Source organism: Artibeus jamaicensis, unplaced genomic scaffold, assembly GCF_021234435.1.
Source record: "Artibeus jamaicensis isolate MK-2021 breed Jamaican fruit bat unplaced genomic scaffold, CSHL_Jam_final scaffold_1019, whole genome shotgun sequence".
Taxonomy (NCBI): domain Eukaryota; kingdom Metazoa; phylum Chordata; class Mammalia; order Chiroptera; family Phyllostomidae; genus Artibeus; species Artibeus jamaicensis.
The window spans coordinates 11,794,231-11,821,907 of record NW_026522025.1 but is presented as its reverse complement, the minus strand read 5'-3'; the positions used below and the strand labels follow the sequence as shown (position 1 = coordinate 11,821,907).

The 27,677-nt window shown below is 35.5% G+C and overlaps 1 protein-coding gene across 5 annotated transcripts in view; it reads left to right on the top strand.

Annotated features, from left to right (window-relative positions):
• DOCK7 (dedicator of cytokinesis 7) overlaps positions 1-27,677 on the top strand; it is a 211,462-nt gene that overhangs the window by 18,254 nt on the left and 165,531 nt on the right. For all 5 annotated transcript variants that reach the window (XM_037136230.2, XM_053655506.1, XM_037136231.2 and 2 more), the window contains exons 2-9: positions 4,754-4,859; positions 10,698-10,873; positions 11,055-11,123; positions 17,470-17,599; positions 17,697-17,909; positions 18,257-18,342; positions 23,971-24,037; positions 26,028-26,177. In XM_037136230.2, coding sequence (XP_036992125.2) covers positions 4,754-4,859; positions 10,698-10,873; positions 11,055-11,123; positions 17,470-17,599; positions 17,697-17,909; positions 18,257-18,342; positions 23,971-24,037; positions 26,028-26,177 — 997 coding nt within the window. The remainder of the gene's footprint in view (positions 1-4,753; positions 4,860-10,697; positions 10,874-11,054; positions 11,124-17,469; positions 17,600-17,696; positions 17,910-18,256; positions 18,343-23,970; positions 24,038-26,027; positions 26,178-27,677) is intronic.

Sequence of the window (27,677 nt, the reverse complement as noted above, 5' to 3'; positions counted from 1 at the left end):
ACAAAATAAGAGACGGTATAGCATACTTCAGTCAGAAGTGACGTTTCCTTGTCCGCAAATTTCTCAAGGAGGTGCAGAGGTGCCCTGAAGGGTGAAAGTGTGCGAGAGGCCTGAGAAGCCAAATTCCTGAAACTCCACTGTGCCTTTTTCTTTTCCAACCAGTTTTATAATTGAGAGTAGCATCTCCAGTATTCCAGAAAAACCGACTTTGTCATTTATGTGCTTCTTTTTAAGAGAGTGTTTACAAACCGGGTTTTCTTACTGTTGAAGTTGGCCTCTGTGTCAGCAAAGCCAGATTCATCTTACACCACGGTGGGAAGCAGTGTGGCCAGCCGGCTTTCTGTCTGAACTAGCCTCCTGGAAACACCATTTCTTTGAATGTATGTGGATAAACACAGTGCTTTGAAAGCACAGAGGAGTGTCTGACCTAGAGAAACAAAACAAATAATCAGGCAGCACTTTATAGAGGCCATGATGTAGTATTTGAAGGGTATTTGCCTTATCTGTATTTCATATTAATATTTCATTTTCTAGTTTTCCTCATTAAGGCAGAGTAATTATAATGGAAGAGTTTAAGCTAAACTACAGATATTATTTGTCTGTGTAAAATATAAGGACATTTTCCTGCACACTATAAGATTAATGTTATTTTCACATGTTTAAAAAATTCTTAATTATGTAATTGTGTTCATGTTTCTCACTTTTCCCAGAAATATTTTTTTATAGCTGGTTTCTTCAAACCAGGATGCAGGAACCATTTGTTGCATTTAGTTATATCTAAGTCTTATTTTACCTTTTAAATAGACTTTTTTTTCAGTCTTATCTTTTTTTATGTTAAAGCTTAGCTTCCTTCCTTCCTTCCTTCCTTCCTTCCTTCCTTCCTTCCTTCCTTCCTTCCTTCCTTCCTTCCTTCCTTCCTTCCCTCTCTCCATCCCTCCCTCCCTTCCTTCTTTCTCTCCCTCCCTTGCCCACCCCCTTCCTTCCCCTCTTCTTCCCATTATTCTCACTCTCACATTGATTTGTTGAAGAGACTTGACAAATAGAATGAGCTGTCTTCTGGTTTTAGTGTGATTGCTTCCTTTGGTGTAAACTTGTTATATTGTTCTCTATATTTACAGTAAACTGGATCTTAGATGTATAGTTTTGATTCAATTCAGGTTAATGATTTTGGACACAAATACTTAGAAGGTGATACAGTGTTGCATTACTTAAATCAATATATCTTCTTCCTTCCTCCATCCATGCATCCTTTCCTCCCTTCCTGCTTTACTTCTCTTTATTTTTGATACCAGTGGTGGGGCTCTGATTCAACCCATGAGTTACCAATCTTTGACTGGGATACTCACAGCATTAGGCTGTTTTTATCCTTTTTCTTTTGGGGCTTTATAGTTAGCCCCCTTTTTGCCTTGTCTTTGACATACTTCCTTACCTGGTATATTCTATGGTATATTTTCTTTCACTTCTTCCCTGACTTATATCTTAGGTATAAAGAGTGCCATTTTCAAGAGATCTTGTTCTCTTATTTGACCTGTTACAGTGCATCTATTTCTTGTGACCTTAGAAGAGTAGCACAACTAAATCCTTTATTGTAGTCAAAAGTCTCCTCATTCACCTTTGCTCAGGCTGACTGGAGGTGAGAGAGGCCCAGGCTGACCTTGAGTCACTCTGGAAACCGGGGTTGGATGGGGCATCTGCAGGTGAGAGGAGACTAGAGGAAAGGTTAAATGCAGTATAACTTTCCCTCGGGGTATGGTCTTTTTTGTTGTTGTTATTTCCAACATCCTGTGGTAAATGGCCTGGCCTTAGCAAGAGCTTTCTTTTGTGAAAACTCCAATGCATGTTGACATAGTGAGGGAACTGGTAGAAATGGAAAGAGCTGATAAGGAGATAAAGCAATCAAATATTGGGTCATGTTTTTCTATAAGGGGAAGAAGATATTCTCCTATAATTTGGGAGCATAAGTAATTATGAGATTTTTAACCTACTCTTCACTTTGAGTTGATATTAATAGCTTATTAGAAGTGAAAAAGACTTCCCATTGCTTTACTATATGAGCTGTCATAGGTATAGCAAACATTGTTATTGGAAAAAGTAATCTAAGATAAAGGATTTTAATTGTTATGAGGAACTGTATTTATTCATCACACTTCTTGTCTTCCATATTCTGGGCCATAAGATGGCTAAGAAATGCTATGTTTTATTTGGGAAAATTTTCCTCATTACCATTTAATGAAATCTTTTCATACTGAGGATCTCAATGTAAATGTATCCCTTGTCTAGGTTCCAGATATTATTGCTATTATTGCTCAGTTTGGAAATGGTTCTTATTTTCAATTATTACCAATTTTTTTTGGAGGGGGAATTATGTAATATAGAAATAAGACAGATTTGTAACATGAGGACTATTTTATATATGTCATTAAACAAAAAATTGTGTCTTTTTGAAATAGTCATTTTGTTTAAGTTTCATTTCTTAACATCTTCTGAAATCTTGAAATCAGGGTATATCTTCCAATTAATTGGTAGTGTAATGGTTAATTGGCAAGGTTTTTCTTTCTTGGCTGTACACGAAGTAATGGTACCTCTTAACAATTAGTGACATTCATGAATTTGATGAAATACTGCAGTTTACAATTTATATTATCCATGGCTCAGCTCCAGAAGCACCCAAGTAGTGCCGAGGTTGGTATTGAGTATTGCTGAGTTGAGTATTGAGTAACACTGAGGAAGACAGACATAGCAAGGAGATATGGAAGAAGAGAAATGGGAAAAAGATTACATCAGAAGTCTGGATAATTTTTATAAAATGAGATTGTTTAGACATTCAGCTGAAAATTCAAATGGAGGCCAAGATGTTCAGGGCTCTGAATTCAGACATCAGCTTCAAAACACTTCAGAACAAAAGTAATCATACTTTTGATCAACCTCATCCATAAACCACGCCATGAAGCCTGTTTCACTTTATGTTTGATGGAAATGGTAGGAAGAAATTAGAGCTTATTTTTTGAAAAAGAGTGAGAGAACAGAAGCCAAGTTTTTAAAAATATATATTTATTTATTTTTAGAGAGGGGGAAGGGAGGGAGAAAGAGAAGGAGAGAAACATCAGTGTATGGTTACCTCTCATGTGCCCCCTACTGGAGACCTGGCCCGAAACCCAGGCATCTGCCCTGACTGGGAATCAGTCCAGTGATTCTTTGGTTCGCAGGCTGGCACTCAATCCACTGAACCACACCAGGCAAGGCAGAAGCCAAGTTTTAGAAAAGTAAGTGGCCAGTTCATTGATGACATAGGGTAGAGCTTAGGTATTGACATCAGGAAAATAATTGCACAAAATCTGTGAAGAGTAGTCTTTATTTATTTATTTTTTTTAAAGATTTTACTTATTTATCTTTAGAGGGGAAGGGAAGGAGAGAGGGAGAGAAACATCAATGTGTGGTTGCCTTTCATGCGTCCCCTACTGGGAACTGGCCTGCAGGGAACTGGCCTGCAGCCCCGGCATGTGCCCTGACTGGGAATTGAACCTCCATCTTCTGGTTCGCAGGCCCGCGCTCAATCCACTGAGCTACACCAGCCAGGGCTTATTTTGTATTTTTGAGTTATAGTTTTTACTGGTTAGAAATATTACTAATGTGAGGAAGTTTTTTATTTACTGGATTTAGGACTCACCGAATGTTTTGGTTTATAGTTTTGTGGACTCTAAGGAATATAGAGGTTAATGAACTATCAAGTCATTTAAATACTTAAAGCACTTTTGTTTTAGAAATACTATTTAAGTAAATTTATTATACCAATATTCCCCCAAGGGTCAACACCACCTTGAAAATGTAGATCTTCTAAACTTTAATCCTGATTCAAATAAAGACCTGTCAAGTTATGTTATGCTAATGCCTTGGTGGTTTACTTCATTTGTCAGTAAGTTCAGTAATATTATTAATTTCACAGGGCTAAACATTCACCTGTTTTGAGTGCTATCAGCCAAATATTTTAGGGAAAACAAACTAAATGAGACCATTGTGTCTGCTTATATAGACCCTACATGAATTATGGAAAAATAACTACAAGGAAAATGAAAGTTAGGTTATGATAAATGTGCTAAGGGTTTTAAACATGGGTGTATTATTTTTAGTTGTAGTGAGTCAAGAAGTTTGTATGGGGGTCTTGGCGTTTGAATTTTACACTTAAAACTAATTAAGAATTAAATGTGTTGATATAGGAGGGAAACAGCATTCTAGGAAGCAGTTTATGTTCAATGACAGGATTTTGGGAAAGGATATGTGAGGAAGGCAATTGGGGTCAGATTATGGAACAACATTAATGCCAGAGTGTAAGGACGTTTTTATTAAATAATAACAGGGAATAGTTTTCAGGTGCATGAATGAAGAGCTGGTAGTATTAGAAGGGAAAAAAAGGTTTTTTTCTTTCTAATTCTTATCATGTATTAATTTATTAATATTTTCAAATTAATTTTATATCCTCAAAATGTATACATTTCATAGCTTCCAGCTCTATTATAAGCCAAAGTATATTCCCTGAAATGCCATATACAAAAAAAAAACCCCTTATGTAAGTTGGCTGTCAGTCTTTTACCCTACATCAGCATTATAAAGATGTTCAGCTGATGTCTTAGGAATTTATAGCCTTCTTGCTGAGTTTTGTTCTTCAAATGAATCTTTAATATACTTACCTTCCTCCCACTTTAAACCTAGGTTGTTTTATTTTTAAAATAGTAAGTATTTGCTTTCTTTGTTACAGAACTGTGGCTGCTGAAGTTAGGAAGCAGATCTCTGGACAATACAGTGGCTCTCCCCAACTGCTCAAAAACCTCAACATTGTTGGCAATATATCCCACCATACCACAGTAAGTAGCTTACTTAAGACACAGTATGTTCCTGGTGTACTACTGACTAGTCCATGACAAGCAGTGGAAAGAGAAGAGCCAGTAGATTGATTGGGTTATACCACTAGTTTCATAACCTTATGTATTGTGAGCTCACTTTTTCCTGAAATTTGAATTGGAGAAGAGAGTTAGGAGGTGTTATAGAAGTGTTGATTCCCTAGTCAGTTCTGAAACTACATTCAGGATTTAACTGATGCTGGAATTTTAACCTTGTTTTTATGGTGTTAACTTGTTTGAAGAAATTGGACTAGTTTTCTTATAGAATTTCTTGCCTTTTGGATTTTATGTTTGCTTCCTATAGATTTATTTTTCTTATCTCTTGTATTTTATGTAACTGATTAGATCCTTCACAATTTCTTCCTTCTAGTCTTGTTTTTCTACTTCTGTATTTTCTGGACTGATTAGATTCTGTTCAATTTTTTTTAACAGCTTTATTGAGATTTAATTTACATACCATACAATTCACCCATTTAATTTACAATTCAGTGGATTTAATATATTTGTAGATATATACAACCATTGTTACAGTCAATTTAGAACATTTTTATCACCTCAAAAAGAAACCCTTTAGCTATCATTCTTTTACCCTCTTTCCCCCAACCCCAAACCACTAATTAAATGCTAGAAGGTTGATGGCATATTGGAAAGGATTGAAAGAAATCTTAACAGTAATCACGTCAGCCAAAATTCCCACGCAGTGATTGCTGAAGTAAGACAAGTTCACACATTGCCTGTGAGAGATTCTGGAGTACTTCTCTACTGTTTCTCTTGGCCACCCTGTAGCCCTGCTTACTGCCCCATTACTCCTTCTCTCTTGCAGAATGGGTCGTTGCAGTGTCCTCCCTTTTGTCAGTAAATACAGGCTCTTTCTTTGGAGTCTTGCAAAATAATTCATAGTTGTAAGCAGCTCATCACTATATTGCAAGACTAACCCAGGGAGCTCTCTCCCCATGGGCATCAGAGAGAATGGAGAATGTATTTTTGCTACAATCGTAGCAAAAATAAATTTGTTTCCTTGATGCAGGTCTAGCTAACTTTGCACCTAGAAAGCCCATGACCTTCTCTATGAGTTATGGAAACAAGATCATTTATCCTCTGTGTGATTTAGTGTTTTTAAGAGCATGTCATAGCTTCCTGTCTTATCCTAACACTCACTTTTGATATGGTTGGTCATTCTTTGAGGAAAGATTAATTTTGAATGTCTCCCACGGGGAGACAGCTTTCTGGGTTAGTCTTGGGATGTAGTGATGAGCTGCTTACAACTATAAATTATTTTGCAAGACTCCAAAGAAAGAGCTTGTATTTACTGATAAAAGGGAGGAGACTGTAATGTTATTCTGTAAGGACTCCCAACTTTTTTGCATTGTTTCCATTGAGCATTCATTTGTGATACTTTAAATCCTAAAAGGTATATATGCCCTGAAAATAATACCTGGGTGGAGAAGCATTGACTTAAGTTTTTGAGAAATGATCATTTAAAAGTATTTTATCTATCTGATGGTAAAATATACATAACATACAATTTACCATTTTACCCATTTATAAATGTATAAGTCAATGGCATTAAATATATTCACAGTGTTGTGCAACTATGACTACTATCACCATTACCCATTGCCAGAAATTTTTTATTATTCCAAACTGAAACTCTATGCCCACTAAACAGTAGTTACCTATTCCCCTCTCCTCTCAATCCCTGTTTACCTCTAATTTCCATCTCTATGAATTCGTCTGTTTTATGTACTTTGTATAAGTGGAATCATACAATGTTTGTCTTCTTGTATCTGGTTTATTTCACTCAGTGTAATGTCTTTAAGGTTCATCAATGTTGTAATGTGTTAGAATTTCATAACTTTTTAAGGCTGAATAATATGTCATTGTATGTATATGCCCCATTTTGTTTACCCATTCATTTGTGGATGGATTGTTTCCACCTTTTGGCTACAGGTGTTGATGTTGCTATGAATACAGTGTGCAAAATCTATTTGAGTCTTCATTTCAGTTTTGGGGGGTATAAACCTAGAAGTTGAATTGCTGGATCAAATGGTAATACTGTGTTTTGTGTTTTTTTTTTAAGAACACCAAACTATTTTCTGCAATAGCTGTACCATTTTACATTCCTACCAGCAATGTACAAAGCTCCAATTTCTCCATATTTTCTCCTATACTTTTTGTTTCCATTTAAAAAAATAATAGCCATCATAATGGATGTGAAGTAGTATCTCATGTTTTTGACTTTGCATTTCTCTCATCCCAAAAGTTTTATGTTGTATTTTTATTTAGTTTAATGCATTTAAAATTTTTTACTTTTTAGACTTCTTTTTGACTCATTATTTGGAAGTATGTTGTTTTGCATCCAAGTGTTTGGAGATTTTCCTGTTATCTTTCTGTTGCTAATTTCTGGTTTGATTACATTATGATTAGAGAACATACTGTATAGTTTTTTTTTTTATTTTTTAATTTGTTAAGACTTGTTTTATAGGTTCGGATATGGTCCAGCTTGGCAAATGCTTTTGTGGCTTTATTTTGAAAGTGTTTATTTTGTTGCCATTTGAGTGGACTGTTTGTGAATGTCAATAAGATCCCGCTAGTTTATGGTGCCTTCGAGCTTTACCCATGTCCTTGTTGATGTTCTGTCTTTCAGTTGTTGAGGGACATGTCTTGACATCAAGTATAATTGTAGATTTTTCCTCTATTTCTCCTTTTCTGTCAGTTAATATGTTCTTCACATACTTTATAGCTCTGTTGTTCAGTAAATGCATGTTTCAGATTGCTGTGTTTTCTTGGTGGATCCTACCTGCTGTCATCAGGTAATGTTCCTCTTCATGTAATGCTTTTTTTTTTTTTTTTTTTTTTTTTTTCAGAAGTCTTCTTTATCCAAAACAGTGTAGCCACTTCTGCTTTCTTTTAATTATACATGCATGGTATATCTTTTTCCATCCTTGTATTTTCAACCTCTTCACATTGTCTCATTTGAAGTGAGTTTTTGTATATCATACATGTGGATCATGTTCTTAAATCCATTCTGCTAGTGTCTTACCTTTTTTTGTAGACCATTTAAATATGTTATTCCTGTTCTGCTCGGGCTTCAATCTCTGATTTCCATTTTTGTTTGTTCTCTGTTTTTATTTCCCTATTTTCTTTTTCTTGTTTGAACCCTTTTTAGTATTACATTTTGATTGATTTATAGTGTTGTTCAGTGTATATCTCTATATAGCCTTTGTAGTGTTTGCGTGAGGTATTAAATTGTGTATAAATGATCACATTACCCATGGTGACATTTTACCCATTTGAGTGAAGTGTAAAAGTTTATGTACCTTTTTGTCCCTCTACCCTCTTGGCATTGTATTATGTAGAGACCTTCTCTGACACTGCCCCAGCAGTAAGAGGAAGAGGTGCCTTGTTATTGCTGAGTGGGAGTGCGTGTTCACGTTCCCTGTGTGGTCTCCAGTAACCCTGGGTGGGGGACTCATTACTTCACAATATGTATGCAGATCTCAGCTCCCCACTCTAACTTTTCTGAAACCATGCTGGTTGGAGTGTTGGGATGCTTTTTTTACAGCTCAGTGTGTGTGAAGTCTAGCTTCTCATTTGGGCTTTGCTGGTGTGGATATGACTGAGACCACAGTTTTTCATGTGATCTTTAGCTGGAGTAGAATGGTTATTACCTAAAAATTTCTGTTGCAGCAGGCTGCCTGTTCCTTGGACCTGTTGTCTGGGGAGAACAGGCTTTTGTTTTGCTGGGCCTTTCCCCCCGTGCCCCTTGGTGTTTCTGGGCAGCTGGCTTCTTTAGCTCCAAGTCTGGAGTACATAGGGCAAAAAGAAATTGTGCCATTCCTTGGTCTCAAGGTTACGGCTGGCCTGCCTTTTTCTCTCTACCTTTCAGAATCTTCTTATGTTTATTTCATATATAATGTCTCAGGTTTGTAGTTGTAATTAGTAGGAAGAATAGGGGAAAGAGTATGTCCAGTCCATTTTCACACAAGTGGAAATACTCCCTCTTGACATTTTTAAAAATATATTTTATTAATTTTTTTAGCTCTGGATGGTGTGGCTTAGTGGGTGGAATGGAACTTGGGTCTGAGAACCAAGAGGTCACCAGTTAGATTCAGGTCAGGACACAGGTCTGCGTTGTAGGCCAGGTCCTGGTTGGTGGTGAGTCGCAGGCAACTGATCCATGTATCTCTCATATTGATGTTTCCCTCCCCCTCTTTCTCTGTTCCTCCCCTATTTATTTATTTAAATTTTATTTATTTATTAAATTTTACATTTATGAGAGGAAAACCCATGAATTTTAGAGCTTGAAGACCCAATTAAAAATTTTCCTCTATTGTACATATTTAAAACCTCTATTGTACATATTAAAAACATTAAAAATATTTTATATGTAAAATATTTACATATAAATATGTAAATACTTAATTAAGCTTACTATCTCTAAGAAAAAAATTTTGTTCTGTGATTTTGTGGCTGTTTTATTTCCAGAGGTTTAACTTTTTTAGTATAAATGCTTTTATTTGTAGAATTAAAATAGTAATTATCTCTACCTTATAGGGTTTAGGGAGAGTTAAATGAGCAAACATAATGATAGTGATAATAGCTACCATCTTTTGAGTGTTTGTGAGCTGCTGGTCTTTCATTATTTAACTTGATATCTTTACAGTGTTGTTGCTTTACCTGTTACTAGTTGTTCAGTTCAAAGAAGTGTAGATTAAAGCACCTATGTTTTAGTCACATACATCTGCTGAGAGAGGCAGGTCTCAGTGTTTTTACCCAGTTAAGTGTCTTGAGAAATAACATGTGTTTATTTTCATTAATCTACATCTGCACACTTGTTACATAATCCTTCACGGTTTTACATAAATATTTTTCTTTCTTGAATCAGAAAAAAATTGGTTGTCTTAATAAAAAGTATATTTTCAACTTGTCTAAGGAATGCCCTGAATATTTTATTATTACTAATAGATACTTTAAATAGGGTCTTTGTACTAGTTTCTTTTGACTACTGTGATAAAAGTACCACAAACTGGGTGGCTTAAAACAAAAGCACTTTATTTTCTCACAGTGCTTAAGTCCAGAAGTCTGATGCCAGCATCAATGGGCTGAAATCAAGGTTTTGGCCTTTGGAGCACCTAGGAGAGGATTCAGTTTCTTGCCTCTTCCACATTGTGGTGGCTACTTGTAACTGCGTCACTTCTGTATTTAAGGCCAGAATCTGCATATCTCTCTTTGCTGTGTCTTCATATTGCTTTCTCCACTGTGTGGTACCACTCTCCCTCTGTCTTCATATAAGGATATATATGATTGCATTTGACTCACTCAGATAGATCACATCTTTTATTTTTTATCTTAATTTTTTGCCATGAATGGTCCATGGATTGGTACATAGAGATCTTTTGGAGGTCCACTTTTCACCGTACCTTAGTCTGGTTATATATTTTTACTGGGATAATCAACAGTAGCAACAAATAAAATTAAGCCACTGTTTAGAAACTCAGCAAAATTCCAGAGATTTTAAGGAAAAAAGAATTCCTCCAGTAAACATTTTGTCACTGTAAAGTATTATAAAACTGTTAATAATCATTACTGGCTTTCCATGAAAGGTATAGGTAAAGTCTAAGCAAGAGGAGTAAAGAGAGTATAACCCAAAACATGAAGGAGTGTTAGAAGGTCAGTACATTGTGGGTTTTATCATTGTTTCTGTTGAAAATTGAGAAATAACTAGGTTAAAACATATATTTAAAAACAAATTTTTCGCTTAATGGTCTAAAATTCCTCCGCCCTTCCTCCTTTCTAAAGGTGCCCCTTACAGAAGCAGTAGATCCAGTGGATTTGGAAGATTACCTCATTACTCATCCTTTAGCTGTGGATTCTGGGCCTTTAAGGGATTTGATTGAATTCCCTCCAGATGATATGGAAGTTGTTTATAGTCCTAGGGACTGCAGAACCCTCGTTTCAGCTGTACCTGAAGAAAGGTAAGGAAACATTTACCTATTTTTGGTTTCAGTGCAACTACAGAAAAGCTACTTTCCATTATTTGATTTATATCCTATTTTGTTATGGTGGGGTTATGCAAACAAGAGCTGTAGCAACCAGATTCACCAACATCATTGCTTTCCTGTCTAAGCTACAAATATGTTTTCTTTTTTAAAATAGTGAAATGGATCCACATGTTAGAGATTGTATAAGAAGTTATACGGAAGACTGGGCAATTGTGATCAGAAAGTAAGTTATATGTTTCTTATAACACTTTAAATACTGAGTAGAATACTGAGTAGGATCTATAACTGGATTGAAGTAAATTAATAATTATTATGAGACCTTTGTTTATTTAAACAAAAGCTGAAGAAGCAAAAGAAGAACCTTTTATATAGATGTCTTATTTTAGGAGTTCTACAATTACTTTTACTTATTTTTCTTGTAAAATAATAGGTTTGTGGGGATAGTATTTCTATATTGCCATAGATGTTTAGTAACTAATAGTATATGATAATGATTTGTAGTCTAATTCTTTTGAGAAATTTTTATTGATAGATATTGATGAATGATTTTATTAAAAAAGAATCCAGTTTATTGAAATTTAAATAGTTAAATATAATAGCCAGTTTTCCAGATCAAGCTTTTTGAAATATCTCTACCCTTCATTAACTAAATTTTTACAGGTCTTTGATCTGTACATTTAACCAAGTAAATATTTACAAAAAACAGTGTTTTATTCTACCACAAGTTTCATTTTTCTAATGGATGGTGTTGAATGTGACATCAGGTGAAGAAGTGAAATGGACTCCTATGAACATGTTACCAGTGGCGCAGAGCTTGTAGGACCCCTCAGTGCCATTGAACCCCCCCGGCCACTAGGGCCCAGGGGTTCGAGGGCTGGCGTCCTCAGGTCACTGCCCACTGACCCCCATCTACTCTCCCTGCATAAATTCACATGGGAAAGTGAATGGGTACCAACAGAAATTGGTACTGGAACAGTGGGGATCAGCAGTTTTGCACAGGAAGCTTAGGAAGATAGTGTTTACTGTAGTCTGCCTGACACTGGGGCAAAACCAAACAAGCAAGATGAGTTTGGTGTGTTGGGAAGTGTGAAAGCTGCAGGTGAACTCTATTCTCCTCTAACAGGAGAGGTGACTGAAATTAATGAAACTCTTGCAGAAAATCCAGCACTTGTCAATAAATCTTTTTGTGAAGGTGGTTTGCGATCAAGATGACCCTGCATAACCCTTCAGAACTAGATGAACTAATGAGTGAAGAAGCATATGAGAAATACATAAAATCTGTTGAGTGAAAGTGGAACCCCCAAATAAAGCAGCATGAAACAACTTTCTCTAGCATGGTTCTATTAAATTAATGTAGATAGAAGATCTAAAATAGCAACTTTTAGTAATACCAATGGAAAAAGAAACCACAACAATGAAACTGGAAGAAAATAACCCCCTAACTTTATAATGATTGCAGATAAACACAATATGCATCTTTTTACAACACCCTATGATTTTTAGGCTAGGCTACAGTTAATATTCAGAATTCCTGAAAATACCTATGGTAAAATCCAGTTATTAAAATGATGTAATTCAAGGATAACATTACCATCATGAGTCTTATATAATATTATAAATTGCTTACATCTGTCTCTGGATTTGGGTCAGAATACTTAATGATATTGCCATTGGAAATAACTGGCAGTGGAGAAAATTTTTATGGTCATTATAGTGTCAGATGATGATTAATGCTGTCTTAATTTTGTATTATACTGTGTCTACTGGTGCAATTTTTATACAGTGAAACAACAGCTTTGCAGGAAAACAAGAAAGTTTAATAATAAAATACTCAACTTCAAATAAAACTATGTTTCCTTTGCTAATTTGCATAATGGAGAGAAGAGTCTTTATATGAAACTTTTAAGCCTCATTTTTTTAAAGGAAATATGATGACCAAAGCAGTGGAGAATTATGTTATGACACTGTCGTTTTCAGAAGTGATCTGTGCTCATTTGTGCTAGCAATGGTGATGTAACCATTACATATTGTTTTGCCCTTATAGCTGCTGTCTTATTTCATCGAGTTTAATATTGTGCTAAGCATCACTCTCAGAAATACTGCCGACATGCTTTTTAGTTTTAGTGTTACCTAATAAAAGCACAGACTGCTACTCTTTGTAAAGAAGAGCTGTTTTATGAACTTAGAATTTTGATAAGTATTTCAATAGCAAGATTTTAGACGTTAGTGCTAAAAACTGTTCCTGTGTCAGATAACACAAAAGTCTTTACATCTATGCATGTATGTCGGAAACTTATAATCAGATATCTTAATAAAAAGAGACTAGTTATAAAATATATTAACTTAGAATATGGAATCTACTACTTAATTTTTTTACAAAGCCTCTCCTCCTTTCTCCTCCCTTCTCCTCTCCTTCCCCTCCTGTCCCCTTCCTTCTCCCTTCCTTTCTCTTTCCTCCTCTCTACCCTCCCCCTCCTCTCCCTTCTCATCTTTCTCCCCTCCCTCCTCCTGTTCCTCCTCCCCTCCCTCCTCTCCCCTCCACTCCCCTCCCCTCCCCCCTTCCTGAGAGAGAAGAAAGGAAGGAGAAAGAGAGGGAAAGAAACATCAATCTTGTATGTGCCTGACCTAGGATGGAATCCACGACCCAGGAATGTCCCCTCACTAGGAATCAAACCAGTGGAATGATGCCCAACCAACTAACCCATGCTGGTCAGGGCTCTACTACTTAATTCTAATTATGGGGTTGCTGACCTTGATTTAGGCAAGAGGGGAAGACAGTTAACATTTATGGGTACTTACTATGTGCTGATAATTTTATTGGGCACTTTATATTCATCTCATTTAAGGTTCCAACAGAAAAGCAGCTCAGGCTCAGAGTAGTTAAGTAAATTTTTTGAGGTCCCACAGCCAAATAGTGAGATGAGATTAAAACAGGGCATCAGATTCTAAAGCTTACGTATAATTTTTGTTATACTAAATATTATTTATTTTCTGCAGTGGTAAGTGGAAGACAAGAAAGGGTACTTTTGATAGAAGTTTTAAACTATCCCTGAAAGACAGAAGAGAGGTATGAGTGAAACGTAAGAGAAAACCATAGTGCAGAATAATTTAAGAAGATATATGCAAAAAGGATATATATATCTCTTAAAGTTATATATATGTGTGTGTGGATATATAAATAAAACATACACTACAGGGTTGAACAAAAGTAGATTTACAGTTGTTTGCATGAAAAATATTAAATAATACAAGAATAAAGTTTTTTGTGTACTCACAACTGTAAACTACTTTTTCCCCATTGTGTGTGTAGTAGTTTAAGGTCAGAAGGAATGAATGTAGGCAATGGAAGAGGAGTCTGGGGGAGCTATTGGGCATTATTTTACTTTGAAACCCCTATACCATGTGTGCCCAATTGTGGCAACAAAGGTATCTGCCTTTTTAAAGAGTGGTAATTGTAGAGGCTTGAGTTGATACTATAGTGTCCAGGGAGGGCAAACCTTGGAAGAAGACAGCCATTACACCTGGAAGACTCGCCCTGGCAGACTGCCTGTCAGCACGACTTGGTTCTTCTCTGTGGAGAAGATGGAGTAGAGAAGACTATGTAGAGAAGACTACTGGTTACGGACTGGGTGGAGCAGATTCAGTATTTCCAGACCGATAAGGGGATACAAATTCAAAAATAAGCATAGAACCCAGAATTACCAACTATTTAATGAAAATATTGCATTTGGAAAAGAATTATCAAACTACAAATAAAAACTATCATGAAATAGTGGACTACATATCAAGGCACGTAAAATAATTAATATCTTCAAAGAGATGTGAATGGATATGGTAACCAGACAAATATCGACTGTTTGTCTTTGGAAATTAAAATTTTGCTCAGTGAAAAAATATTAAAACTCAGCAGATGGGCTAAATGTCAGAGGTGACTAGAGAGTGCACTAGATGAAGTCACAAGTTTTCCATAATTCAGCACAAAAGGAGAAAGGAACAGAAAATACTTCATTTATTTATTCATTCAATAAATACTTATTGAGAGTCTTGTATATGTCATCTCTATACTAAGCGGTGATGATACAACAATCAACAAAACGAACTCCCTGCCCTCATGGACCTTACGTTGGTTGGGATGAGGGCAATGGACAATAAACAAACACAGATAAATATGTATTAGATATGGTGCACCTAACTCTTGTGGAGAAAAAAAGTAGGGTCAGGGGGATAGGGAGAGCCGAGAAGAAAGGCTCAATTTTCTACTTCATATAAGTAATCAGAAGAGACCTTACAGATAAAGACGAATTTGAGCAAAGACCTGAAGGAATTAAGGGGGTGAGCCCTTTGTATATCTGGGGGAAGAGTGTATTAGAGGGAAGAACAGTGCATGCAAAGGCTTCATATTGGAAGCATGCTAGGAATCTACCAGGAATAGCAAAGATGTCAGTGTGACTGGAACAGAATAAATGAGAGTGAGCATGTCAAGATAGGAGGTCACACAAATGTTAGTGTGTAGGGGGTTGTTGGGTAATCATGTAGAGCAATTGACTTATCACAGCAGTTGACACAATGGTAATACATAAAAGTATTAATCATCAATGTCAGCTCTGTAGAATTTTTTTTTAAGATTTTATTTATTTATCTTTAGAGGGGAAGCGAAGGAGAAAGGGAGAGAAATATCAATGTATGGTTGCCTCTCATGAGTCCCCTGCTGGGAACTGGCCTGCAACCCAGGCATGTGCCCTGACTGGGAATCGAACTGCGATCCTCTGGTTCGCAGGCCCACACTCAATCCACTGAGCTACACCAGCCAGGGCACAGCTCTGTAGAATTTTATATGGTTAGCTTTTTGGAACATAAAGGAGGTAGTCCTAACCTGTGTGGCTCAGTTGGTTGGGCATTGTCCTGCAAAGCAAAGCACTGTGGGTTCAATTTCTGGTCAGCACACATCCCTGGGTTGTGGGCCTGCCCCTGCTCAGGGCATGTGCAAAAGGCAACGATTGATGTTTCTCACATTGATGTTTCTCTTGCTGTCTTTCTACCTCTCTTGCCCTCTCTCTAAAAATAAATGAATAAGAAGTTATTTATAAAAAAGAAGCTAAAGGAGGCAGGATGTAACATTATTATTATTAGAGCAACTTAAGATATACAACATCACAAATCAAGGCACTGTAAACATTTCACAAAAGGTTAAAACATCTGTTTCTGAGTATACCTTTCATGTTACTGTAGGGAGGTGCCTTTATCTTATTCTTCCAGAGAAAATTGCTTCCTTTTATTTTGTGATTATGCTGTGATGTGAATGTCATGTAGCTTCTATTTCTGTCCCCCAAAGGGATATCCACTTTATTTTACTTGAATTTGAGCTAGGGGGCACTGTTACAAGGAATACAAGCATAGAGTACTACCTTCAGTGCAACTTGGGGAATGCTTCTTATGGCCACATTCCATGGCACTCTACAAGATTAGGTGCTCAGTTGGCACTTGCTGATGGTTTGAACAGTGGTACTAATAACAGTAATGACTATAAATAAGTGTACTTCTATTTTAATATCTTCAGTAACAAGACATGATGTCGATGATTCATATATTTGATTCTTCATTATTTCATAAATTGTCTGATAGTAAGAACCATTCCTCTGTTAATCAGTTGTTTTTGCTCCAATTAGAAATTTACCCTGTTTGACTATATGAGGTATGAACAATTGCTCTTTGATCTTAATGTCTTTGATGATCTTGGATATCAGGTTGTTAGGAAAGAAGGAAACATTAAGGGTGTAACAATACATGTTAAGTAATAATGTTACACAGTGATGTAGATCCTGACCTTTTTATTTTAAAAGTCTGCAGCTTTAGGTTGGTTAAGATACCTGAGAGATGTAGCAAAAATACTTTGGCTCTTTGAAATTATAAGATTCAATGTTTTTATGTCTGTTTTTTGCCTTTTAAAATTTTATATTGTTATGAATGCAATATATATTTTCTACTCTAACATTTTATTCTTTGACATGGTTTTCCATTCTTTCCTTTTACTGATTTATTCTATGAACTGAAAGAACAACTTTATTTTTGTAATTTGTAATTTTTAACTCAATTGTTTTTTTCTATCACCATTTGTCCTCCTTGTACTCTCTTCCACCTGCCACCCCCCATCCCCCAGCCACCACACTGTTGTTCATGAATTCTTTCTCTTTGTTTTTCTTTTATCTCCATCCCTCTATCCCCGGTCCTCCCCACTTCCCTGTGGTCTCTATCTATGAGTCTCTCTATTTTGCTTGTTCAGTTTGTTCATTAGATTCCACCTAACTTTAAATTATATATACATGGTTGTCATAAAAAGGAGAATGTGATTTATGTCTAGAAACTCATAATCTGCTCTGTAGTTGATAAAAAGAACTTTGGATGGAAGTTTTCTTCAACCTCTGGTTAAATGTTTAGCACACTCAAAACTGCTAGAATATACCTTTATTATGTAAAGAAATAATGCAGAGAACATTTAGCTTATTATTAATGATGAAACAGTAAAAAATGTTCAAAAATTAATATTCATTTAACTGTTTTATTTTGAATAGGTATCATAAACTGGGAACAGGATTTAATCCCAATACATTAGATAAACAGAAAGAAAGGCAAAAAGGTTTGCCAAAACAGGTCTTTGAATCTGATGAAGCTCCAGATGGTAGCAACTACCAGGATGAGCAAGTAATATTTTTATTTTTAAATGACTATAAGTGTTTTTTAATAGTTTATATTTTATCCGTTAATTAATATACTTATTTTTTAATGTTTTGCATGATAGGATGATCTTAAAAGACGTTCCATGTCAATAGACGATACTCCAAGGGGTAGCTGGGCCTGCAGTATTTTTGACTTGAAAAATTCACTTCCTGATGCTTTGCTTCCCAATTTACTTGATCGAACTCCAAATGAAGAAATAGACCGTCAGAATGATGACCAAAGGAAATCAAACCGCCACAAAGAACTCTTTGCTTTGCATCCATCACCAGATGAGGTATAGTTATTTGGGAGTATAGACACAGATAATTATGAAATAGGTATTTTGGAAGTATGAATTGTATATATTATAATAATAGGAAATAATATTTAATTAAAAATAGTTATATTTTTGTAAGTAAAATATAGTTTTTATTCTAACAAATTTATTCCTAATGAATAATTTCTTAATGTATTTAGCATACTTATGATCTAATGACTTCTATTTGAGGATAAATAGGTCATTCTATTGTATGTTCAATTATGAAGCCTAAAAGTATTAAATTAATAAAATGACCTCTTAAAGAAATTGTAAAGGGTTAAAATATGACAAGCATGTTCCTTTTGGTGTTTGTCAATTTGTAGGAAGAACCAATAGAACGACTTAGTGTTCCTGATGTGCCCAAAGAACATTTTGGTCAAAGACTTCTGGTAAAATGTTTATCGCTCAAGTGAGTATTTATTTTGTTTATTGTATCCTTTTGTTTACTGTTCTTTTGAGAAGCATTGCTCTTGTGAATCTGAACTTCAGAGAATTTTTGGCTCCCAGGTAATGATGACAGTGATGATGATTTTTTGCCACAGCTATACAGTCAGTCTTATAAGCTGAAAAAAAAAGTTCACTGAAACACTGTTCTCTAGTATTAGTAGGTACCGTTCTTAGCTTGGGGGATGTAAAGATGAAGTATCTTTTTTCCTTAAAGAATTGATTGTACATGTTACATGATAGGCTTTTTAAAAAATATTTTGAAGTATATGTTTTTTTCCTTCTTTAAAAATGTAAATGTGTATTCACATTTATATTCTGCATCACAGAGTGCTTTCTCTTATTTTGTTTCATGCCTTCAGAGTAATTCTATTAGGTAGATATTATTTTCTTCATTTTACCATTGAGAAAACTAGGGTTCAAAAGCATTAGTAGAGTTCAACTGGCATGCTCATCATTGTGCAACCAGTAACTGAAAACAAGCTGTGTTCTTTCATTCTATTATGTTAATATTATTAGTTAGTTACTAGTTCTGACTTATGAAAAAGGAAATTTCAATCCATAGAGCTGTTTTGAAAGAAGCAACTCATCAGTATAAACCACTTCTGTGTATAGATAACATGCGCAATTTTCTCCCTTTGAAAGCTAAGACTTTATATATTTAATTGGACTTATCCAGAAACCTGTTAGATTTAGTGTATTGGGTCTTTCAAATATCTGGACACCTGTTCATAATCTTTTTTTAAGAACAACTTTTATACAGTTTACATGTCATAAATTTCACCCTTTTAAAGTAAATATGTTGGTGGTTTTTAGTACATTCATAGTTATGCAATTATCACTACTATCTAATTCTAGAACATATTCATCACCTTAGAAAGAAACTCCAGAACTGTTAGTAATCTGCTCACGTTTTCATAACAAAATACCATAGACCGGGGGGCTTAAACAACAGATTTTTATTTTCTTACGGTTTTGGAGACTGTGAAGATCAAGTTGCTGGTAGGATTGGTTTTTGATGAGACCTCTTTTCATGGCTTGCAGATGGCCATGTTCTTGCTGTTTCCTCAAATGCCCTGTGCTTTGATCCTACAAGGAGAGAGAGCTGTCGCTGGTATTACTTCTTTTTGTAAAGACACCAGTCCTGCCCTGGCTGGTGTGGCTCAGTGGATTGAGTGCGGGCCTGTGAACTAAGGGATTGTGGTTCGATTCCCAGTCAGGGAACATGCCTGGGTTGCAGGCCAGTTCTCAGCGGGGGACACATGAGAGGCAACCATACATTGATATTTCTCTCCTCTCTCCTTCCCTTCTCCTCTAAAGATAAATAAATAAAATCTTTAAAAAAAAAGACATTAGTCCCGATGAATTTATGATATTATTTAACCTTAATTACCTTCTTAAAGACCCTATTTCTAAATATAGTCACATTGGGAGTTAGGGCTTCAACACATGGATTCGGTGGTGGTGGTGGAAACACAATTCAGTTCATTAAAATACCAGTTAGAAGTCACCCCCCATTCTCTCTGTCCCTGACAAGCACTAATTTCCTTTCTGTTTCCATGAGTTTGCCTACTCTGCATAATTCATAACTCAGTGGAGTTATACAGTGTGTGTTCCTTTGTTTCTAGCTTCTTTCACATAGCATAATGTTCTCAAGGTTCATCTACATTGCAACATATAGCAGGACTTCATTCCTTCATGACCGCATGATGCTCCAGTGTGTGTATACCACATTTTGTTTATCTCCTCATCAGCTGGTGAACATTTGGGTTGTTTTCAGTTAAAAAAAAAAACAGCTTTATTGAGTTATAATTCATATATTATGCGGTTCACCCAGGGTATACCCATATATAGTTCACTTGTAAATTCACCTGGTTCACCCAGTGTACAATTCAGAGGATTTTAGTATATTCACATATTTATGCAGTTACCATAAGAATCTGAGGACATTTTCATCATCCCCAGAAGAAATTCCGTAGCCATTTGTAGTTACTTTGTTTTTCTCAGTTCCTCCAGCCCTAGGCAATCACCACTCTGTTTTTTGTCTATATAGGTTTTCTTCTTCTGCTCATTTCTCCTAAACAGAGTCACGTAATGTGGGAATCTTTTTGTCTGCCTTCTTTCACTTAGTGTAATGCTTTCAAAGTTTGTGTATGTTGAAGCATGTATCAATACTTCATATTTTTTTATGGTGAGGTAATATTCTAATGGACAGATACACCACATTTTGTTTATCCATTTGTCAGTTTACGACCATTTGGGTTGTTTCCATTTTTAAGCTATTATGAATCATCTTGATAGGATATTTATATACAAGTTTTTGTATGGATATATGTTTCATTTCTCTTGGGTGTGTACCTAGGATTGGAATGGTGGTTGATATGGTAAGTCCATGTTTAAATTTTGGAGAAACTGTCAGACTATTTTCCAAAACAGCTGTACAATTTTACATTCCCACCATCAAGTACAAGCTTTTTAATTTTACCACATTCTCACCAACACTTTTTATTGTCTGCCTTTAAAATTTTTTTTATTTATTCATTTTCAAACAGAGAGGTAGCGGGGGAGAAAGAGGGAGAGAAACAACATGTGGTTGCCTCTTGTGTGCCCCCCTACTGGGGACCTGGCCTGCATGTGCCCTGACTGGGAATTGAACCCATAATCCTTTGGTTTGCAGGCCGGCACTCAATCCACACAGCCACACCAGCCAGGGCTATTGTCTGTCTTTGTATCATAGCCATCCTATTGAGCGTGATGTGAAGTGGTATCTCATTGTGGTTTTACTTATGATCTCTTTGACTAATAAAGTTACAGGTTTATTATTTCTTTCTTAGACAAATACAATATAGAGTGGTTTTTCACATCACTTTATATTCTTTAGCTTTACTTTGTTCAGCTCTTGTTAAAAATTCTGAACTAAGAATTATATATATCTGGTTAATCTATGATCAGAAAAATCTAGATTTAAGATAAGGAAGAACTTGTTCACATTGTAATTTCAGAAAGTTTTATTTTAGTTAATTATAGAAATGAAATCATTTTTGAAATAATTTCTCTTACATTTTGTTTTCCAAGAATAGCCTTCCCTTATCCTCTACGAGAAAATTGTTTCTAATATTTAGAAGATTGTCTGTCTAGATATTCAGGGGAACCCCACCCAGGCACAGTTATGTGGAAAAGGAACAGACTCTCCGCTACCCTCAAGGTTCTTCTAGTCTAATAATCAAATAGGCATGAGTCATATTAGCAAAAGAAAATAACCAGATTTATGCAATGTATGTAGATATAGGAACCCCACACACACAAGAAAGTCAGGTCTAGCTAGGGATGACGTAAGGCATGCACCTTGAAGGCTTCAGAGGGTCATTGGAATTAACATTTCTGTTACCTTTGACTCATTTTTTGCTTATTTTCAACTGTATCTAAAATTTATATGAAAATACAAAGGGCCAAAAGGAGACAGGATGGTTTTGAAGAACTTTACAAAAAGCAGCCATATATGAACACTTTATGAAGCCACATAATTGACATGATAGTATTGATATACAATTAGACAAATAGACCAGTGGAATAGAACTGGAAGTAAACATGCGTGTTTATGGATTTTTGATTTACTATAAAAGTGGCATTGTAGACAGTGGGGAAAGGCTAATCTTTTCAGCAAGGTGGCAGGACAGTCTGATATCTGTTTTATTAGTTCGTGTGTGGTTCTCTCTCTCTCTCTCCCCCACCACCCCTACTCTCTCTTTTTTCTTTCTGTCTCCCTTTCTCCACCCCTTCACCAACAGAGGGAGAAGAAATTTCCAATACATACACTTGACAAAGTGCTCATAACCAGAATACATAAGGAAGTATAAAATGACGAAGAAAAGGTCAACAAATAAGTAGAAAAGTAGGCCAAAAGGGGATATCCAGGTGGCCATTAAACACAAAAGGATGCATGTTAAAAATCCAATAAGATTCTGCTTACCCACCAGATTCGGTAAAAAAAAAAGGGGGGGGGGCTGGCAAATCAAAAAGACTGGCATTATCAGGGGTTCCAGAGCATGTGGAGTAGAGGCTGACTTATGTAGGCAGTATCACCAAGATCCCTATTCTTTTGGCTCGTGGGTGGGTCTGCTAAGAAAAGCATCAGCAGGAAGTCAGGGTGGAAGAGAGTGAGATCAGGTTGGGATATTTATTTTTCTTAACTCATTCCCTGCTAGGTCACATCAGCTGGTTGCTTCCCTGTCCCCAGGGCCACAGTTTTGTGAAGGGTTCTCCATACAGCTATTTTTCTATGTTTTGGTTACCACTCGCACATTCTCCCGTAGGTCAAGGGTTGGTAATGACTTGCTGCTGTTGCTATGTCCAGGGAATAGCACTCTCTGTAGTTGTTTTCCCTAAATTATGTCTAAATCTTTATAAATGGCCTTTTATTAAACAACCCGATGAAAACATGTTGTTTGTGATACAAAAATGAGATTATTGACATTTTTGTCTGGATAATTATTTGTTTTCTGGGGCTCTCCTAACAATGCAGACTAGTTAGCCACATCCTTGGCTCCTGCTCAGTAAATACCAGTAATACTCCTGCAGTAATGAGAACCAAAAACATCTGTAGGCATTGCCAGAGGATGCAGATGAGTCCTTGGTTGAGCAAAACCATCATTCTAGCATTTTAGTTAACCTCGTACTGTGATTTGTTTCATTCCGCAGATATTTACTGAATGTAAGTCATTTTTTGTAGAAGTCATTAGAGATCTCACTTAGTCATAGAGTTTTAAAATAAGTCATAGAGTTTTAAAATAAGTCATGAAAATTATTATGCCAGCATTTAAAATGGTAATGAGATTAATATTTATGTCATAGAAATATATCCATAAAATACTAAGTTAAAAAAGCAGACTACAAAATATGTAGACAATGACATTCTTCGTTCAAAAAAAGTCAATTTAGCAAGTGCATTTATACATAGAAAAAAGCCCGGATGGATGGGTGTTAAACTATTGATTATGGTTCTCTCCATGTGGTAGAATTTTGGATGCTTCTATTTTCTTCTGAATGTTTTTATATATCTGCTAAAGTTTTTACATTTAATAACTAAAGGCTGTCTCATCACAGCATTTCTTAACATTCTAACCCTAAGTCATAGCAGAAACTTGACTTGGTTTCAGTGACATCTGCTGTCAAAATATTATGGTTTCCTGCAGTGGAACTCTGCTCCAGCAACTTATATAATTTATAATATGAAAAAGAAAACATTAGGTCTTCACTTTGAAAGTTTAAAGTCCAACATATCCAACATAAGTCCAACAAAATTATAGGTTAGAAAGTGCTTAGTGTCAGAAAATAGATTTAAAATGCCATGAGTTTTTGGGCAGAGATTACTTATAGCTGGAGAAATACAGTAGGTATACAGTAGGTAATTGTTGCTCTAAACTCTGAAAGATATGCCTGAAAGAGGGTGTTTCAGGAAGAAAAGGTAGCATATAGATGGTGTAGCACAGATTAGAAAAGTACAAGATATTGAGATTGTTTTTGGAATGAGAATTTCTCTCCAATTATGTTTTATATTTACTTTAAAACTGCTTCATTCTTTTTCTTCCTAAAGGTTTGAGATTGAAATTGAACCCATTTTTGCAAGTTTAGCTTTATATGATGTCAAGGAAAAGAAAAAGGTAAGATTATATGATTTAAATGTAATCTTTTATCACAATCATAGGTTTCAGAAACCTGATTTTAAGTTTTTTACTTTATTTTTTTTACTGTTGACACTATTACAACTGTCCACTATTTTCCCCCTCTTTGCCTCCCTCCATCCAGCCCCTGCCTCTCCCACAGTGGTCTTCACTACACTGTTGTCTGTGTTTGTGGGCTATGTATATATGCATACATGAGGTCTGTCTAGAAAAAATTGCTAATGTAACAGTAACAGTTTGCATGACATTGATGTAAGCTAGCAGCCAAGGAAAGTGGACTGTAATGCACTTGAGTGAACAATGATGACTTCACTGTACTAGTCATTGGGGATGGTAGATACTGTTGAATAAGCATGTGTACTGTGTGACCCTCACATTCAAAATGACTGGGCAAACCAAGCAACGAATCTGCATCAGACTTTGTGATAAGCTTGAGTGTTCCTCTGTGGAAACTATTGAGATGGTTCACGAAGTTGTAGCTATGGGCAACTGGCGATTGACTCTTTATCACAACAGTGTGCCTGCTCACACATCTTGCAGGGGCTATTTTTGGTGAAACATCAAATCACTCATGTGACTCAGCCCCTCCCCTACAGCCCAGATTTGGCATCTTGCAACTTCTGACTTGTCCCCAAACTAAAGTCATTTTAGAAAGGGAAGAGATTTCAGACTGTCAGTGAGACTCAGGAAAATTGAACTGGGTAGCTGATGGTGACTGGGGGAACTGTGTGAGGTCCCAAGGTGCCTACTTTGAAGGGGACTGAGCTGTCATTGTCCTGTGTACAGTGTTTCTGGTATCTTGTATCTTCAATAAATGTCTTTATTTTTCATATTACATGGCTGGATACATTCTGGACAGACCTCATATGTTCTTAGGCTAATTTCTTCCAGTCCCATCTACCCCTTTCCCCTCTGAGTTCTGTCTGTTCCATGTATCCATGACTCTGGTTTTATTTTGTTTGTGAGTTTTTTGTTCATTAGATTCCACATATGAGTTGAGATCATATGCTATTTGTCTCTTCTGACTGGCTTATTTCTTAAGTTGTTTTATAAAATAAATGACCATTTTTATGAGAATTATTAAACATGGATCTTTTAAAAAGAAAAATGATCATTTAAGACTTGTTAAGTATTTTCTTCCTGTGAAATAATTTAGTCGATACCTAGTTTTTATTTCATTGAATGAGTTCCAAAAGCCTGTAGCAGAGGCAACTTTCTTTTAATTTAAGAAATGGAAAAGATACTATAAGAAATGCATATTAGGCAATGTATAAAAAATAAGAATGACAATGACAGTGAGTTTTTGTTGACATAATTATCAGTTTCTCACTAGATAAGAGATCATTTATGTATATTTTAAATATTCTGTCCTAAATCCTGCCCTTAAGTTTTATCATCAGAGTTTACAGAAGGCTGTCTCATCACAGCATTTCTTAACATTCTAACCCTAAGACGTAGCAGAAACTTGACTTGGTTTCAGTGACATCTGCTGTCAAAATATTATGGTTTCCTGCAGTGGAACTCTGCTTCAGCAACTTATATTTGCTGTGTGAATAGCAGTGTCGTGACTGCTGGGCGGAGGGGGGTGTATAGGGACTAAATGGTTATGGAAAAAGATACAATAAAAATTAAATAAAAAACAAAAACAAAACTGCTGAGATATTATTCATGTAATTTTTTTAAAAAAACTTGGGGTAATTCATCTCAATAATAATTTTTTGGTATTATTAGAGCTTACATTTATAATCAAAAGAGTTTGAGATTTGCTTCTTTAGACTCTATTATATTTCCCAGATAGTTTGTACATTTCTTTTGCTTTGATTTAGACATGTAAAAATTGGTCAATGAAATATATGAGACTATTACAGTATATGTTTTAAAGTCTGTAATAACTTAAGATTAGGTATGTATGATTTCTGTGAGTTTTTTTAAATGTACAGATTTAAAAATATATGTTTGTATTTTTTAGATTTCAGAAAACTTTTATTTTGACCTTAATTCTGAGCAGATGAAAGGATTGTTACGCCCACATGTGCCACCTGCTGCCATTACCACCCTGGCAAGATCAGCTATTTTTTCTATCACTTATCCTTCCCAAGATGTTTTTCTTGTAATAAAGGTGAGAATAATTTTAAATGTATTTGTTTATTAGTACGTGTAGACTTGTTTCCTATCGATGTGGCAGCTTTTCATGGACACAGATTTTACTTTTACTTATTTTTTCATCTTAATATTCCTAATGAACCCTATAGGTGCTGCCTAATTTTTTTATTTTGAGTTAGTGGTTATATTAGTCAGGGTTCTCCATAGAAACAAACTGGCGGAATGCACACATATAGACACACACACACACACAGGAAGGAACTGAGTCATGTAATTATGGGGGCCGGCAAGTCTAAAATTTGTAGGACAGGGTAGCTGGCTAGAAATTCAAGTAAGAGCTGATGTTGTAGTCTTGACTTTGAATTCTTTAGGGCAGCATACCAGGAACTCAGGCAAGTAGTCTTGAGAATGCCTTTATTGAGAAACCTGTCTTTGCTCTGTGGCCTTCAATTAATTGGACGAGTCCCACACCCATCTAGAGGGTAATCTGCTGTCCCTCTGAGTCTACTGATTTAAATGTTAATCACCTCTAAAAAATGCCTTCACAGCAACATTTAGTCTGGTATTTGATCAAACAATTGGGCATTATAGCCCAGCCAAATCGACCTATAAAATTAACCATCTCAGGAGCTATACCATAATTTTATTACTGAGTTCTTAAATTATTTGCTGGTAAATATGAAAATCTAAATCATTGAGGTTATGGAGCATTATGATTTGACTGTCAACCAAGTAAGAATAAAGATCACAAATCCTAAAATTTGAATATTTCTAAGCTACTTAGGGCAGTGATTTTAAACCTTTTTTATCTCATGGCAAACATAAATTAATCACTAAAATTCTTTGGCACACTAAAAAATAATTTTTTTGCTAATATGCCCCCCCCAAAAATATAATTTTGATTGATTTATAAAATAATAATAATACTAGTAATAGTAATTACCTACCTTTTTTGGTCCAAAGTGACTTTTTTAAAAAGTTATGTGCCTATACTTTATATAAGGATTTCTTAATAAGAATTAACCAGTCACATGCAGCCTTATTAGGTGATGTGTCCAGTAAGATGTAGCTCTGTTATATGACCTATACATTTATAGTTCAAGACAGGACATTTACATCGGATGGCTGTTGTTGTATTGGCTGTCGTCATTTTTTTATTTGACAATCTAAGGGAAAATAGGACAGTTTCTCTGACTAAATAGTCAGGTATTACGTTTTAAAAATTCTTGCAGCATACAAATTGAAAATTGCTGGTGTAGATGTTATGTTTAACATAAGTACATCAAACAGTTTCCCATAATAATTCAACCATTTTATACTCTTACCAAACTGGTATTTGTCAGTCCTCTTAATTATAGTCGTTCTAGTATTCGTAGTTTATAATTTGCCTTTCCCCTGAGAATACTGATTTGTCCATCCTTATATGCTTATTGGTCATTAGATATTCTTTTTTGTGAAATGCCTGTTGAAATCATTTGCCCATATTTTTATTGGGTTGTTTTGACTTTTGTATTAT